Source organism: Trachinotus anak, unplaced genomic scaffold (genome assembly GCF_046630095.1).
Source record: "Trachinotus anak isolate AG129_WGS33_773 ecotype Australia unplaced genomic scaffold, CSIRO_AGI_Tana_v1 ptg000016l, whole genome shotgun sequence".
Classification (NCBI taxonomy): Eukaryota; Metazoa; Chordata; class Actinopteri; order Carangiformes; family Carangidae; genus Trachinotus; species Trachinotus anak.
In genome coordinates this window covers 2961234-2978798 of record NW_027273867.1, presented here as the reverse complement: position 1 = coordinate 2978798, position 17565 = coordinate 2961234, and the positions used below count along the sequence as shown (strand labels likewise).

Genomic DNA, 17565 nt, shown 5'->3' with positions numbered 1-17565 from the left:
ACACCAAGAGTCTGTTGTCAAAGATCACCGACTGCAACATCAGCTGCTTTGGGTCCCGTCTCCTCCTGGGTTAGACTGGGTTGATGATGAAATAAACCTTTAGCTTACAGTTTTAGTGGTAAATATTTAGGTAACCGCTGACAATAAGTCTGCTCCACATAGCCTAACTTCATCCTCTGTCCCCATCACCCAGCTCCTCCTGTTACTAAGCTAAGAGATGCAGTGACCATCTGTTACAGCGACATCTTCATGGTCATCACTGATTACATTTCATCTGTGTTAGCGATTAGTTAATAAACATCTTTAATTTGACCCAGCCGTTGTCCTGTCTGTTCCTTTGAAGTAGACATTGGAGATCAATGAAGTCACTGCTTCTGATATCAGACTGATTAATTGATTTATAAATTAATGAATCTCTTAGTTTCTCCACAATCGGGGGATGGTGCCCTTCAACGATTCACATTATAAATTAAAAGTAGTATTCACACCACAGTGCTTTGATAAGATACTATTCACTCAATATTCAAAATGACAGGACTCCAAGTGTAAGCCTATGTTTGTGTGTATCTTATTCATCAGTTCATCATTTCATTACACATATAAGAAACTCAGAAATCCAGTAAAGAAGCAGCAGGTTGAGGGAGAAGCAGCTGGACCTTCAGGCTTTCACTTTTTAAAATGATGAAACGATTAAACATGTGCTTTTATGGATTAATTGTAAATTAATAACTTACATGCAAAGTAACCATAGTGAACCTATTCCGATGTCACTTTGTAAGTTATCATAACACAGGATAATTTCATATAGTTTTAGTCTCTGATCTGAATAGTTTTATTTAAATGTAAATAAATTTCTTAATGTAAATACTGATCCTATATGTTAATAAACCAGTTGGTTGACAGCATTAAAAAGTCCTCTTTGTTTTGGAGGGAGGTGGGGTTGTTGAGTATCTACCAGTGTTGAGACCAAACCTACCCCCTTGTATTGCTCTCTTCTTCTGTGGCTGCTTCTCTGCTCCACCACAGCCCTTTAATCACTGACATCTGTAAATCTGTCTCGTTCATCAGCTCCAGTAAAAATATGCACAAGAAAAAGTTTTGTTCTTTGATAGGACCATTTCGCCCAAAACAAACTCCTCAGCAGTCAGTATTAATACACTGAGATGTCAGGAGAACCAGGAAGAAGACGTTTTCTGCAACACCACGGTAGCTGTGACAGGAAGTGATGTCATCAGCAGGAGCTTGACACACTAAAGACTGTTACAGAGACAGTTTGGAGGTTCACAGGGTTGTAGCAGGTCTCTTACTGTGAGTCTGAGGGTCCAGGTTCAAGACTGTAGTCTGGAGGATCAAGGTCTTTGGACTGGTCAGATCCTGGAGACTCTGCTGTGCCCTCATCTTCCTCCACACAATCACTCATCCTCAGGACTTCAGTCAGTCTGAGAGGGAAACCAGTAACACTGACTGTGAGGTAGCACTGTATACTAACAGAGTATACAGTGTAATAAACTCCACCTGGTCAGTTTTCATGTGTATTATTCAGCTCATAACAACGTTGAATCAAACTGTTGATAGTGACAGAGAGAGCAGGAAATACCACACCTCATGTTGTTCTCTCTTTTTCTCTCAGTCTCTCTGTGTGTGAAGTTCACTGTGACTCTTCTTCCCTCCACAGTCCACAGGGACAAACTGACTCAGAGACTTGGACAGTTAAATAATAATGATGTTGTGTTAACGCTCACCTGCCTCAGCCTTCAGTTTCCCTTCTTCTGCTGAATGAAGTGAGTCCGAGCTCACTGAACATTTTCAGTTCTTTTTCTTCTTCTTCTTTGAAGTTTATTAATAAATGAATGAAAAAAAACCTTATATCCTCTCAGTCAGATTTGTAAGATACTGGAATAGGATTCACCAGGAGAGTTTATAAGGATATAGGAAATTAATCTGACTGCACTTAACACTAGGATTTTTGGCTGGACTGCAACAGCAGGGCCACGCTTATCATAGGGCCACGGTTATCATCTGGACTGTCCCTGACTGACTGACTGACTAATCATATTTCCACCGCTGGTAAGATGAGTGTTTCCTGCTCCATCAGCTTCTATCAGGGGCTTTTTACAGCTGCAGGTTGCTAACTGAGCTCATTGTCTCTAGATCTAGAGACCTGTTTTCAAACAGTCTGGGCATAAACCTGGTCCAGGTCTGGACCAGAGAGAGGGAGGAAGAGGGAGGGAAAGAGAGGGAGAAAGAGATGGGGAGAGAGGGAGGGAGAGAGAGGGAGGGTTCATACTAAAATCCAGCTGTGACTAGTTCTACAGATCAAACAGAGGGAGTCAGATATAAAGAGCTGTCTCTGGTAAAAGTCTGTGACGTTCTGGAGTTGAAGAAAATAAAAGCTAACTATTGTGATTCCAGACAGAGGTTGAGCCCTGTGTGAGAGAGAAACTAAGAGTCTGACATGACAGTCTGTCATGAGGCACCCTGGTGGCTCACCTGGTGGAGCGTATGCCTTTTCCTTGCCAAGGTGGCCTGGGTTCAAGTCTGGCCTGGACACTTTGCTAAATGTCATACCCTCTCTCTGTCTCTCCAACTTTCTCTCTCTTTCTCTCTCTCACACACACACATAAACACACACACATAAAGATAGTTAAGTGATCTCTTAACTTAGGTAAATACAGCTAAAATCACAGCACAGTCTGTCTGTCAGCCATCATCACAGTTAAAAGATCAGGATTTGACCATAAGTGGTCGGCCATATACTAGGTTTTAACCTAGTCTTGCTTTAATAAACATTATTTATAACAAATGGAAGATAGATCCTCCATTCCTAACCACAAAAACAAAACAGGATTGAAATGTTCAAATAAGATAATATGACACAAATATACAAGTAGAGAAAGTTTAGCCAGTAAAATAATGATTAAATGAAAATGAGGAAGTGGCCAGAATAAATTATATTCAAACATTTAAATATATGGAGTTTCCAGGCATTGGTGCTTTTAAACTATGGAGTATTAGGGATTGAGGAGAATTGAGGAGAAAAAAATAAATCTGAAATATTGAGAAAAAAGTCAATATTATCAGGATAATGTAATTTTGAGAATAAAATCATTCCATTTTGAGAAAAAAGTAATAATTTTATGAGATAAAAGTAATAATATTACGAGTGTAAAGTTGTAATGGGTATCAGCAGAGGTGTCCTCCCCTCTGTATCACACAGACCAGTGGTTTAAAACCAGTTGAAACACCAAATAAAACAGTGTCACTTTAAAAATCAGCAATTCACCGGCGCTGTACAGCAGACACAGGGCAGACACAGAGTTTTTTTACCAGCAGCCAAATTATCTACAGAGGACTCCTTCCCTCCATAACAAACAAATAAGGTAGAAACACATAAAAAAAGCAGTGTCACTCTAAAAATCAGTGATTCACCAACATCTTGGAATGGCTAGAAACTGAGACTCCTTACCTTTGTTTCTTTGATAACTTATGAACCGGACGTTCAGGATGTTTTAACAGACACATCATGTAGCCTCTGCTGATCAGCAGAGGTGTCCTCCTCTCCATAACACATAACAAACAGGCCATGGAGTTAAAAGAAACAATGAATAAAGCAGTTTCACTTTAAAAATCTGTGATTCACGGATGCTCTTCAGTGGACACAGGGCATCTCAGCGCTAATGCATGGACATCCTTAAAAAAAGGATAAAAGTCAACTTTGAGCTTCTGGCAAGCAATTGCAACACACTTTTTTTTTTTTTAATCTTTATTGAAAACACTCAGGGGAACCACGATGCTGACGTATGTGCATAGGAGATATGACGAAGCCGTACATTAAAACCATTTTAACTCCAAAGGAAAGACAGCTGCAAAAACTGTGGATTTGTGCTTGTTTTTTTAAAATATTTTTATTTAGATCACTCCCCCCTAGCTCCATTGTTGTTTTGTATGTATTAATGCCTGCTCACTCTGAGATTATTAAAATCACTATTTGTCTGGTTTGGGAATTGCTATAAACATTTGGGATGATGTAAGTACATAACTCAAAAAATATGTAACATAGGTCTAGTCATTTGTAGGCATTTGAATGTGGAAAAGCTACATATTATAACTTTAAATAGGAAGCACGACTTCCCAACTAGGGAAATGGGAACAACCGAGGAGCACATGAATGCAACATCCTATCAGTCTACCGCTTTTTATATACAGTCTGTGGTCTACCGACAGGGACCAGTGCCTATGAGGCAAGTCAAAACAAAGCAGGCAGTCAAAATTCAATATAAAATACATTATCACTCTGAGATAATGGAATTGCAACAGTCGAGGGGAATAGGATGAGTAAAAAGAATTTCTTTATTCATTTTAAAGAGGTTATTAACGCTGATCCGCCTCCAGCAGGTGGCAATAATGCGCCTTAACACTGGTTGCCACCCTTAAACAGAAAGAGAAGAAGTCCGTGGACGTTGGGGGCAGTAGCGGTGTTTCCGACAGCATTGAAAGCAGCATTACCATCGCCTGCGCGAGTTGTGTTCGGCCGGGCAAGGACATACAGGGCTGGAATGACATTTGTGTGAGTTAGCTAAGCAATGCTAGCTTGTTACCAGCGTTAACTTTCCCGTGATTATCGTACAAATTCTCTCCTGGAGAAGCACTACACCTGGACGGACTTCAGCGGGTTTTCGTCTGTAAAAGGTAACCTTACAGGTGACATTTGCCGGTGGCTAGCTCACTACTAGCTTTTAGCGAGTGAGCCTAGCAAGCTAGGAGTTATCGTTGGCTGTCACAGTGGGCAGCCAAGCGCTAGCTAACAGCAGGGATGGTAGGGTCAACGTTTAAGGGAAGATATGTCGACCCTATGTCTCGGCTATATGTGGAGATAATTTCGTCCTCGAATATGTAACTGAACGGTGAGCAATACCAATTTAAAATGCAGTTCAACCGAGTCACCGATTATCATTACATCAAAGATGAGGCGAATGTGAGAAATAGTGGCGTTAATCTTTCCTTGTTAGTGCAATTTATTTAAAATTACTACCATGAAAATGTTTTGTCTCCGTTCTGTCGCCAAACAGAGATTCATGGTTCGTACTGAAATAATTCAAAGTGTTGCCGTGCCCAGAAATTACCAGCACTGGCTTATTGGTAGAGGACATTCACAAATGTCATACGTCGAGTTAGGGCTGCAACTAACGTTAGTCTACTGTTGTAATCATTCATCACTGTACGTTATTTTAGTTACATTTCTATATAATTTCATTTAAAATGTCGGAGACCACAACCTCACCAAGTGAGGTTTTTCACAGAATTTTATTCACTGAGAAGATTTATACTGAAGAGACGGTTCTTCTCACTTATGTAGACGTTGTGTGAATGCGGTCTGGTCAAACATTTAGTTTCTAGTATGTACGGCTGTCAGCATGCAGTCTCTGAATGTAGTCTGATTATAAACTTGTGGTCTGCTGCAGGTCATGTGCTGCTGGCATCGGCTCAGAAAACTCAGTCACAGAAAAATCCATCAGTGCTTTCAAATAGAACTTGCCTGACCTTTTTATTCATTCCTATACTGATACCTCAACATTAGGCATGTGTTATAAGATGTCAGTCTAGTATTCATTCTTAGATCTTAGTTTATTTGTACAGAAGTTATAGTAAGACAGGGAAAAAAATTATCTATCTATCTATCTATCTATCTATAGGTGTTCAGTCTTGCAATCAAAAAAACACAAAGCTGCATTGACAGAGTTTGTTACTCCAACTACTGGTGAGACGATGAAACAGGAAAGTCAAAAAGCCATGAGTCAGGCTTAACAGACACAAAAACAAATTCAGCAGCAATTTATTGTACTACGTGACAAAACCTTATAGCTTATCCCCTCTCCAAATTGGTGCTGCAACTAACAATCATTTTCATTATCTATTAATATGTCAATATTTTTCTCCATTAATGTTTCATTTGCATAATGTCAAGAGATAGTGAAAAATAAAACGCTTGGATTTTTCCAGACTCCAATTCGATGTCTTCAGGACCAACATTCAAAATTCCAGAAGATATTCAGTTTACTCTCATAGAAGACAAAGAAAAGTCTCCAGTGAAACTCAGGGGTGTTCACTAGCTCTGCTCTCTCTCCTCTGTGGCCTCAGGTCTGTCGAGGTGGAAAACCTGCTGCTGTAGTTGGGAGTCATCGAGAGTGACAAGGTCCTAAGGACACGGTGTGTGTGTCCTTGTGGCATCCTCTGTGCTGTGGGTGATGCTCAGCTTGTGACTGGGGTTGCCTCGGCCCCTGGGGTGAATGGCTGTGAGCAGAGGGGGCGTCGCCTTCTGGGTGGGTTGTGTCCGCGGCCATGGCAGAGGGCAACCTATCGCAAAACAGAGCTGGACTCTCAGCCAGGTAACAGTCATTTCACATTTGAACTGTGTGGTTCAGGTTTGACCAGAATTCACATGGTCATGTTTGTGTGAGTGACCCTCTGGCATGGGTACTGCATTAGCCACTGTGGTTGAAAGTTGCACTTTGTCTTCTTGGCTGGCTCATTCGGTCTCTCCCTACCTGCACTGTCATCATCAGTGCACATGCGTAAACCGATGGATGAGGAGAGTGCAGGGGCAGGCAGTGAGGAAGAAAAAAGTGCTACTTTAAAGCACTAAGGTTAATGTCGTACCTGTGGTTGCAGCTGAACACAGTTTAGGTCTAAGACTTTAAAGCTCCACAACAACCGTAAGAAACACAAAACCTGCAGGGACCAATGCATCACCCAAAACTCTGATTCCCTCACACTTCTTTTCAACGGCTATATGAGAATAATTGCTCAACTATAGCAGCTGTGAAAGTTGGTTGCACCAGTGCTTTCAGTGGAAAAGTTAGTCTGGAGCACTAGATAAGATAAAACATCCAGCTTTCTAGTTGTCTTCATAGTTACAGTTTAAAGACGAGCTGTTTTCCCCCTTCTTCCAGTCTTAGTGCTAAGCTAGGCTGACAATGTCTTGGACCTGCAGGAAGCACAGAGAGTGGACTGATATTTATCTTATAATCAGTCTCTGTAACAGTGACAATGTAATTTTTCAAAATGTCTAATGAAATATCAGCTTCAGCACAGTATGTGAGTAAGTGCTGTTCCTACATGAATGTGTTAAAGATCATTTTATCAAGTCCTTATTGCTTCTTCAGGCAGTTGACGGGTTGTGGATCCGTCAGACACGCCCCCTGAGCAGTGCATCATGGGCCCTGGCGCCCCCCAACAGCCTGAGATATCAGAACATTAAGCAGCCGGTGCTGTCCCACCCGTTCCACAATGCCAGCCAGCCTCAGAGAGGAGGTTACTACGAAGAGGACTGGGAGGAGGCTCTCGGTGTGTGTGTGCTGGTGCGACAGGGTGAGTCAGACGGCCTCCACACCCTGCTGGAGATCCCCCTGTTTGGTCACAATAAGCTGGGAGAGCTCCTTGCTCTGGGGGCTCACAGGTCCTCTGAGTTCTCCTTTTCCCTAACCACGGTGGATGGACGCAGAGAGGACGACATCAGCATGGACAGCTTCAAGAGAAACAGTGTTGATGTTGTGAAGAGAGAACATGGCTGTTTCAGGAGCCTGTTTGAAGCGGAGAGGTGTCCTGCACCGTTCATGTCTGGCTCTCAGTTTTATTGTTTTCACTGCCCGGGCACAGAGCCGGTGCCTGGCAGTGAGCTGAAATCTAAGCAGGATATTGGACTCGACAACAAGCCTGTGGAGCTGCCTCTTCTGTGTCCTACTGCTCTGTGTAGCCTTACAGAGGGGCCAGAGGGGGGGCATACTGAAGGAGACAGTGAAGGAGAGGAGAAACTGGCCACGATGTATGAAAGACTGAGGATAGAGGTAAGACTGCACACTGTGTCTAATAACACGGTGTGTACAGTGCTCTGTAATGGGTTGAGGATCATCAGTGGTTTGTCAGTGCTCGGCACCAACACACAATTGCTGCAGTTTCACATGTAGGCCAGTTTCACATGTAGGCCAACCTGGTTGGCCTACATTTGGCTCCCAACCTGCCCAACTCTGTCCTGCATGTCATTCCCCCTCTGTCCACTCATGTCCTGTCACTCTACACTGTCCTGTCTAATAAAGCTGTAAAATCCCCCCAAAAATCACTTTAAACCCGAACATCCACTATCATGAGATCAAGTGCACACAGCAAGATTATGGTATGTTATGTTTTGTAATGTAACAGGTAGAGCTGCACAATTCATTGAAATATAATTGAAATCGCAGTATGGCCAAGCGCAGTGTCCAAATCGCATGGGCTGCTATTTTTTTTTTTTTTTTTTTAAATGTGCCACAACATTGTTGAGCATTGTTAGTGTTGTGGTGCCACAGAGACGGCCCCAGCTTACAAACCATATTCAAGAGTCAGCGAGAGCAAAATAAATAGTAACAATAACAAAATAAAGCAGTGGTTATGTTTTATTGTGAATATTAATGCACCATGTGAAATATCAATGAGTTGGTTAATTAAATCTGTGCATCATTGGCTCTTGACAACTTTTTAACTGAAGTGGTTTTTTTTTCTTGCCAAGCTGTTGTCGTCATGCGCCTCTGTGATTGGCTCAGCTGTTTCAGAGCTACAACCCAAGTGATGTGACTGGCTGAGAGTATATAACCACGCCCTCTGGTCTCTGGTCCAGTCTGTATGTGTGTGTTGACCTGATACATGAACCAGTATAGCTGTGATATAACAAGGCTGGATCTGCAGTTATCACTGCAACTACAAATGTCGGTGGGATTTTGAGGAGCTTTCTTATTTCTGCAACAGAACCTGATTCTGGGTTTTGATTCAGCTCTGTGAATACTTCATCCTTCCAGGCCTGACTCTAACATCTATTAGAATTACAGCTGAACCTGTGGTAGCGTTGACTGACATTGTCGTCCCACACTTTCTGCCATTAAACCACATTTATTGTGAGACGGAGGCATGGGTGGTGCTCTGGCTGCCTGGTTGTCATTACGGCTTCATAAAGATTGAACTGCTTGTCGAGCTCTGGAGCCAGATTCTTTCAGTCTGTAGTTGCACTTACTAAGGTTGTCCTGATGGATGATCATCTCAGTGACTGATCATCAGAGCAATCGTCGATGATTTCTGATTTAGTCGGTGTTTGGTTTGTTTTCCCATTAATGTATTCACTTAGTAACATCAGCGTTATTATTTGTAGTATTAAGTTAATATTAAGTTTAATTTTCCCTGCCATAGTGTCATGTATATTGCTGATGCTTGCAACAGTGACCCGTGCACACACACAAACAACACACTGTGACCAGCTGATTGCACTATTTTGTGTGAGGTGCTGAGGTGTGTGTGATTGCTCTGATTCCCAAATGTAAATAATTCATGCTTAATTTGTGATGACAATTAAAATATATCTGTCGTCTTACTGTCATCACTATCCAAGAAAAAGTGATAGAGAGAGGTGAGCACGCCTCACTCGCCCTTGCTGCTTACTACACACTGAGCCAATTAATTTTGTTTGTTTTGCAGCTTCCAAGTTTCTTCATACAGAACCATGATTACACCATGTACTCCAGTGATATGGAATTCATCAATGGCCTCATGAACACCAAGACCAGGTGAGTGGGCTCGCTCAGTTCGAGCTACGCTCTGACTCTGATCCCCTGATTGTGTCATTGTTGTGTGACTGTTGCTGTGTGTCGGTGTAGAGGTCGTGTGCTGTACCAGCTCACCCTCTCCCTGTGGCGCCTGCTGTGTCTTTGTTACTACGCTGAGGCTCGGCTGGAGGTGCTGAAGCTCACCAAGCACATGGAGGACGGGACCGTCAAGGCCCGCTGGAGGATCAGAGGCCTTCCCGTCCACTCTCTGCTGCTGCGCTTCTACCGCAAAGACAAGTCTCACCTTTACAGGTAACACACACAACATGGAGACTGTAGCTGGTGCTGTTTGCTTAAAGAAAATATCCATCATACAGAGTGTTGGATTTCAGGTGTTAATGTCTTTATAATCTGACTTTATCCAAATGTCATCTGTCATAGGTCATATGACGCATTCTCTACGTTTTACATTGGACAAGATGGACTTATTCATTGTCATAAAGTTGAAAAGGTAAGCAGCTAAGCCCTGAAGGACCTGCTGACATGTACAAGTAGCTGCAGTGGATTTTTTGAGTAATACAGAGCAGAGGCTCTTCCGAGCCTCACAGAAATCATCAGTGCCCTGATGGAAAAGGAGTTTCTCACACTGATAGACGATTCAACAAGCGGCACCCTCACACTTTAGTCTTGTCCTTTAAGGTGATAGAACGAAGGGAAGGTTCACGTCGTCAGCCGTCATTGGCTGATGTTATCTGTTAAATGTTCATGAGAGGAACATCTGTCCACATGTGGAAGCGTCCTGGAGCTAGATACTGAACCCCACTCTGCCCCCGATGATGTACCATCAGTGTGTGTTAGAGAAGCACTATGTGTAGAGCAAGTGCTAATGTAGGTCACATTCATGCATTCAGTAGTAGTGTGATGAGCTTTGTACAGAGGCTGCTGCATGTTCAGGCTGTTCCACTCAGAGCTCGCCCTGGAGGCCGGGAGCTCCTCCATTTGTTGCCTGGATATGCAGCGTTTTTCTGTTGCATTAGTTTTGGGGCTTTGCGTGTTTTTATTTTTGTGTCATGTCTGTATTTGCAGCGTGTTTGCTGTCAGTGAATTTAATTTGGCTTCCTGCCGCACATTTTTTCATTTGCAGCATATTTCCATTGTTGTATTTTTTTGTATTTTTGTATGTGTCGTTTTTTTGTGCGTGTGTTGGGCTCATTGCAGCTCGTTTTGTCCTTGTCATCCACCGTAGCTTTGAGGGGAAGATGAAGAAAGTTCAACAGTGTCTGCACTTTGCTTCCTCCAGCCATCTGTAATGGAACAAACAAGGAAAAGTAACAATTAATTCAATATTAATCAATATTACTTCAGTATTAATATTATTATTAATATAATAACTAATAGCCAAAATGATATTGAATATATTGATTAAATAAGAGCTAATGTAGCTATTAGCTATATTTTTAACCTTAACTTTTATGTATTCAGTATTAAAATCCACATGAATATTTTAATTTGCACTTTAACCTGGAGGAATTTTCTTAAAATGTTTTCATCACAGAAGCTTTCTGGGTAATTAGGCCAGTAAAGAGTCCTGCAGGGACGATGTGTTCCTGTACACCATCCAGAAGTCATCATCACCTGGCTCCCTCCACTAACAGCCAATAGGATTTCTCCGTTGTGTTTTGGATGATTAGAGAAAATCAGCAACAGTTTCTGATGCTGACAGGTTTTGTTCAGCAGGATAATCTTCACTAATGACTCCACTTTATGATGTTTGAAGCCTAAATACAATCAGCAGCAGTAAAAAGCTCATGTTAGGCTATAAACCAACGACACCACGGTCACACGACTTCACCGTCACCACCACTAACCTTCAGCCTGTAGTCTGATTCAGCTCTGAGCTCTTCTACAAAAGCCTTTCCTCTGACAGAGTTAGTGACAGTTTGTAGAAACACAGCGAGGCTGTAAAGGTGGACTGGTGAGGAGATCGGTTTTCATGTTGGACTGATGACGTTTAACATCCCCAACAACCTCTGTCGTCTCATTTAGACACTTGTTAGCAACCGACCTTTTTTAACAGACGGGGAAGCTTCAAGAAATCAGGACTGAGGGATTTACTGAAAGATTTGATGTCAGAGAATCAAACCTGAAAATGTCTGAGCTGCTGTTAAACACAGAGGCTAAAGCTATTGATTGTTTTAGTAATGGAGTATTCTACTGATTATTCCATTGTTTAATCAAGTGATCAGATAAGAACTAATTGAAGAATAAGACATAAGACAACAACAGAATTTAGACAAAGAGAAAAGAACACAGGTCTGAACTACTAGTTTTCTTTTAAAAATTGCTTAAACCAAATCTGACTCTGTCTGTCTCTGTCTCTGTCTCCGACTCTGACTCTCTCTGCATGTGTCTGGAGACTGTTGCTGGTTGATGCTAGAGAACCTAATGTGAGTTAAATTAACCACAGTAATTAACCACGGTAATTAATGGTTATAGTGATAATAAAAATTTAAACAATGATAATACATTTGGGGCAAAATGCAAAAACACCAGATAAATAAAATATTCTGCCAGATCCTCATTTAAATGTGAGTTACATCTACATCACCACAATATCAGTCACATGACGTGCTTCCCTTTCTAATAAAGCAGTGTTTTGTCTGTGTGAATTTCATCATTAGTAACAGAACATCCTGAAGTGTGATGTCACAGATCACATGGTTGCAGCGTGTTGTGTTTACAGTGGGCGATGTGCTGGTCTGTGCCTCTGTTGTGCGTCCTGTGTGACTCTTACAAGCGTTGATGCTGGTGTGTGTTCATGGCTGGATCATCTGAAAAGTGAGATGAAGAGTTTCTCCCCCTGTCTTTGTGGTATGGTGCAGAGCTGAGTGTTGTATTCCATACATTCACAGCAGAGCACTGACTGAGGCCACCATGGAAAAATACAACAGTTGGTTTCTGTCTCATAAACCTGTTAACCGTCTGTGATCATGAAGCAGCTGAGACCGATGGATTCATGTGTGTTGTCATTTAGTTTTTACAATAGAATGTCTGGCTATGATTTACTGTCTATTTAAGTTGATGAATATTTTCCTACATGGGCCGTTCCTCAGAACGTCATCTACACTGAGGATTCACTGTTTTTTTTTTTTTTACTCATCTATTGTAAATAGCACATATTCATCTAGTCAGGAATCAGTCAGAAAAGTTCAAGCTTCCTGTTCGACTGGCCTCTCTCTCTCTCTCTGTGTCACAGGTGATGCCGGCTCAGCCCCCTGTCCTGCCCAGAGTGACCTCCCTCCTGGCGGGGGCTCTGGTGGCTCTGGGGGTTCAGGAGCATCGACCCGCTCTCAACCTGCTGCCCCTCCTCCTATCCTCGCTTCGACAGGGCAGAAACTGACCCCAGGATGACCATTAGAGGAATAACGGCCAATCAGCAGTGTGTCTGAGGTCCATGTGACTCTGAAAGGCTTGGTTCATTTTCAGCATAGGAACATTAACATGGAAGGTTCAGCTTTTTATTCTCTGAATTAAACACAAAGTCAAGACCTTACACAGCTTTTCCTTTATCTAGATGTAGTTTATCTGAACACAGGCTCCAGGAATCACAGGGCTGTGTGATGACAATTTAAAAACAAACAAGAAAAAAAACCTGAATAAGAAACAATAGAACTTCTCATTTGAGAACATGAAACTCAGCTTTTCTGTTTTAACCTGAATATTAAAGTGATGGACTCTGCAGATCAGAGCATCGTGTGCATCAGACTCCACGTCAGGAACAGGAGAGGTGTTTTCACGCTCCCGTGTAGCGCAGTGCTAACGTCTGCTAACGTCTCACATGCACTGCACAACCTGCAGCTGCCAGTGAAGTCACTTCCCACTTTATGAAGGTGTAGTTCAAAAAATAGCAGAAATATGCTAATCTGCTTTCTTTCCAAGAGTAAGATGAGAAGGTGGATGTCAGTTAATATGTCTTTGTGTTCGAGGAGAATCGTTTTCACCCTGCATCTTTTCTCATGCTAACTTTACCCTGGCCACCTCTGTTGTGGAGTCAGAACACAGATCTACAAAGCTTCAAACAGTTGAAGATGATGCCACTGATTTCCTGATTCGATATCGATTCACTTGATGTTTCAGTTTGGATCTGAATGAGACCCTCAGAACTAAAGCTGTAAATCAAATCAACCCAAAGCAGTTACACTTCCTGTTTAACATGACCGACAGTCTAGACACTTGTATCAAGAAGTAATGAGTGGTTCAGTAATGTGTGTTGCCAACAAGCTCCAGTGTGTATGAGCGGCTCCACACAGCTTCTACTTGAACATCTCACATGTAGCTTAGCTTTAGTCCAGTTTTTAAATCTCACCATACATCTGCCTTCAGACCTGCTCCATCAGCGGAGCCACGTCTGCCTTGTTTTGGTCTCTCCCCGCCAGACCTGATCCAGCGAGACTGACGGGGTTACAGATTAACACGTCCACAGTAAACGAATGAAAATGATGAAAACATGGACCGATATCAGATTATTCAAATGAAGATTGATTTGAATCGGAGAATCTCCTTTTTTGTCACTTAGCCCTAAAGAGAAACTATTTCAGATGTTTGTCTCTAAGTCTGCAAACATCTGGATCAGCTGTGCAAACTAGTGTGTTGATCTGAGACTAACTGACGTGTCAGTTGACTCTAAACACATCATCAAAGACAAAGAAGAAGTGATGTCAAATGGACCTCCAAGTGGGTTGGGTTTAAAGAGAGCTGTACAAACAGCAGTTTATCCAATAATATGTCTGCTGAGTACTTCTGTGCCCCCCCCCCCCCCCCCCCTCAGGCTCTCTGTTACTGTTAACATTAGTTTGTGTGCATAGTAAATGCTACATGTTAATCAGCTGTAGAGATGTCTCAGTATTTTGAACTGTGCACAGTTTCCCCTGCTTCCAGTCTTTATGCTAAGCTAAGATAACCACGTCCTGGCTCCAGCCTCATCACAAAGGAGATTTTCCGAAAGCACAGTTTGACTTTCTCTTTGTGTCATGCAGTGTTTTGAGTTCAGTTCCTAGCCCTGGGTCCTGCCTGGGTCTGGGTACGGTACAGTTCAATAAAAGCCTATTTGTGTAAGTCACAGGTGATGTGTGTGTGATGCTCAGAGGGACACACACTGATGAAACTCAGATTACAGATGTTCAAATCACACACACACAGACACTGTACAAATGTTATGCTCTAAAATCACAAACACGGCAGACAAAAGAACAATTAGTGCAAACAGGTTCTTCATTAATTACAAAACGCAGCAGATGTGCTGTTTGGTGTTTGTACCTGTCCTGCTTCCTCCGGCTGGGCCCGCTGCCTCCCTCATCTGTGTCTGGAGGTGATGAGTCTGCCCTGGAAGATTCACTGGAGCTGCCCTCAGTTATTCACCTGAAGAGTGACAGAAGTGTGAAGATTGTGGGGGTGGGGGGGTTAAATCCTGCTCAGTGTCTAACCTCCAAACACCAGGAACAGAGCTGAACTGACACCTTTAGTTTTAAACTCTTCTCTTCTTCTACTGTTTTCATTTTAATCTCTTCGTCTACATTTTAGTTTAAACTCATTGCTTCTCCTGTGTTTTAGTTTAAACTCATCTCTTCTTCTCTGTTTCCTCCTCCGTCCACTCTCCTCCAGAGTCTTCAGCCCCTAAAACAGAGACTTTCAGAAACGCTGCTGGACCCGTTTTAGTCTTAAAATTCAAGGTTGTGTTGTAGTCTGGACGGACAGAAACGGAGACCTTTGGAAATTTGGAATTTTATTAAGTTAATACATTCATGCTCCACCCACCTGACCAATCACTGGGAATTGGCATAGCTATTAGATGGTCAGTTTTGGTGTTGGGGAGGGTCCAGGGGTCAGGATACTGTATCGGGGCCATTTGTGAGTTTTCTCTGAACATGGTGTCTTGTCAGGAGCAGGTGGTGGTGTCTTCGGCCATAGTTGTCTTTATAAGAGCAGAGGTTATAACACGTCCTCTGAGCAGCTACATCTTCAGGACAGACTGGAGGCCGCAGTGAGGCTAGCTGGTTAGCATGCTAACCTCATCAGAAGAAAAAATGCAATGGAGACAAGAGATAACGTTGGTGTTTATGTCCACCTCTGGAGACAGATGTTGATGAGTGAAGGATGAAGTCTGATGCTGAATTCACAATGTTTCTTCTACACTGTGGGTACACAGCTGCTAACGCGGCAGCAACACTTACAAATAGCCGCTTCAGTCACATTGTGTGTGAACAAGCCGGTGCAGCACCGTGACTGTCTCTGAGGAAGTGTGCCGTTATTCCTGTTGGCGTTCACCATGTCTCACCTGCTCTTACTTACCTGTCAACTCTTTCATCTGCTCAGTGGAAGTTGTGACCACATTTCCACCACCAGTCAGGTGTCCCTCACACCTGTAGGTCCTTTATCATCCTCTCACGGTGGATGTGTCTGTCAGCGTTACGAATCTGACCTTCATCAGGAGTCTGGCAGGTTTAAATACCTGAGGTGTTCTGTTTGCGTGAAGCCCACAGGTTCCCACAGATGATCTCCACCTTCAAACACAGCACACACACTCATTCAAACAAGCTCAGTCTCCTCTAACTGCTCCTCACGGTAGTTTTGACAGGTTCAGCCCACCGAGCCCTTTTTTAGGAACACCTGTGCACCTGCCTATTCATGCAGGTCACTCAGATAACCACTCTTTACAGCTGTGCCGAGCAGAAATACAGCAGTCATGTTGGGTCGGGTCTGCACGTGATTTTCTTTTTCATTTCAAACACGAGGTGAGTCTTCAAAGATGGAGCAAACACTTTGGTCATGTTGGTGTTCATAAAGCTCAAAATGTCACTGTCCAGTTCCACAGGACAGTATAGGAGTAGAGTGACAGTTTCATGAATTAAAAAAACTAAAAGGACAACAGTGTGGGTCTGGGTATCATCCGATAATCCACAATTCATTTGTACTTTAAAAAATAAAAAACATAAATCTGTTATTTGTTTCAAAACCAAAACAGAAAAAAAATAAAAAAAATAAAAACCCAATCAAAATGGTCTTTTTTTTTGTTTTGTCTATTTTTATCAATATTTAGTTTGAAACCAAAAACTGAAATAACATGGTTTCATTTGATTTTTGATTCTAAACCAGAAACAAAATCACATGATCTAATCGTTTTTGGTTTCCACACAAAAATGAGAAAACAAATATTAAAAAATGGTCCAGTTTTGGTTTTTGCTAATTAATTAAGACAGCATGGACGTCATTAATTCATCCCGTTACATGAATGAATGAATAAATGAATAATTTCTAGATTCAAAGTAGTTTGATTATATAGCCTATGAATTCATTCATTCATTCATTCATCATTTCATCCATTTATGTTCTAACATTACATTGGCATAGGTACACTTTTATGTCCTCTTGGCTTTTATTTTGACTTTTTTGAGAAAAATGAGAAAACTCATTTACAAAAACCAACACTGAGCAATTTTAAATTTGGTTTTCTCATTTTTGCTTCTAAAGAAAAAGTGAGAAAACCAAACGTGATTTAGTGTTTGTTTGTTTTTTTTTGGTTTTTCGTTTCTGGTTTGGAATCAAAAATCTAATAAAACCATGTAAGTTCAGTTTTCGGTTTCAAACTAAATAATGACAAAACAGACAAAAACAAAAAAACAGACCATTTTGATTGGTTGATTTCTTTTTTTAAATTGACACCAAAAATGTTTTTTCTGTTTTGGTTTAAAACAAATGACAGATTTATTATGGGTTTTTTGAAAGTACAGATGAATTATGGATTATGTGATGATACCCAGGCCCACACTGTTTGTTTTTTAAATTCATGATACGTCACTCTACTCCTATACTGTCCTGTGGAACTGGACAGTGACATTTTGAGCTTTATGAACACCAACATGACCAAAGTGTTTGCTCCATCTTTGAAGACTCACCCCGTGTTTTTAACGTTTTTCCTGTCTTGGTTTTGAATCAGTTTTTG

General features: G+C 41.8%; 1 protein-coding gene and 1 long non-coding RNA gene across 3 annotated transcripts; one reads left to right on the top strand and one right to left on the bottom strand.

The window, feature by feature from the left end:
- Positions 1-4447: 4447 nt before the first annotated feature.
- Positions 4448-14685, top strand: cunh6orf136 (chromosome unknown C6orf136 homolog). 2 transcript variants are annotated; one of them, XR_011693929.1, is made up of 8 exons: positions 4448-4689; positions 6139-6386; positions 7164-7844; positions 9499-9587; positions 9678-9878; positions 10008-10077; positions 10813-10894; positions 12823-12871. XR_011693929.1 is itself a non-coding variant. In XM_071500609.1 (7 exons), exons 2-7 carry the CDS (start codon positions 6288-6290, stop codon positions 12964-12966), a joined length of 1284 nt encoding a protein of 427 aa, XP_071356710.1. In that variant the 5' UTR covers positions 4452-4689; positions 6139-6287; the 3' UTR covers positions 12967-14685. The 2 variants fall into 2 exon arrangements, 1 of the variants encoding a protein (XP_071356710.1); XM_071500609.1 differs by lacking the exon at positions 10813-10894 and having other exon boundaries at positions 4452-4689; positions 12823-14685.
- LOC139634256 (uncharacterized) lies at positions 10633-16051 on the bottom strand. The gene is made up of 3 exons (XR_011693930.1): positions 15915-16051; positions 14883-14984; positions 10633-10870 (listed from the first exon to the last, which is right to left on the bottom strand). It is a non-coding gene; the product is annotated as an uncharacterized lncRNA (long non-coding RNA).
- Between the last annotated feature and the right edge of the window lie 1514 nt (positions 16052-17565).

Coding starts and splice junctions, on each gene's coding strand:
- cunh6orf136 (XM_071500609.1), top strand. CDS start 6,288: ATGGCTGTGAGCAGAGGGGGCGTCGCCTTCTGGGTGGGTTGTGTCCGC. Junction 7,845..9,498: donor ATGAAAGACTGAGGATAGAG/GTAAGACTGCAC, acceptor TTTGTTTTGCAG/CTTCCAAGTTTCTTCATACA. Junction 10,078..12,822: donor ATTGTCATAAAGTTGAAAAG/GTAAGCAGCTAA, acceptor TCTGTGTCACAG/GTGATGCCGGCTCAGCCCCC.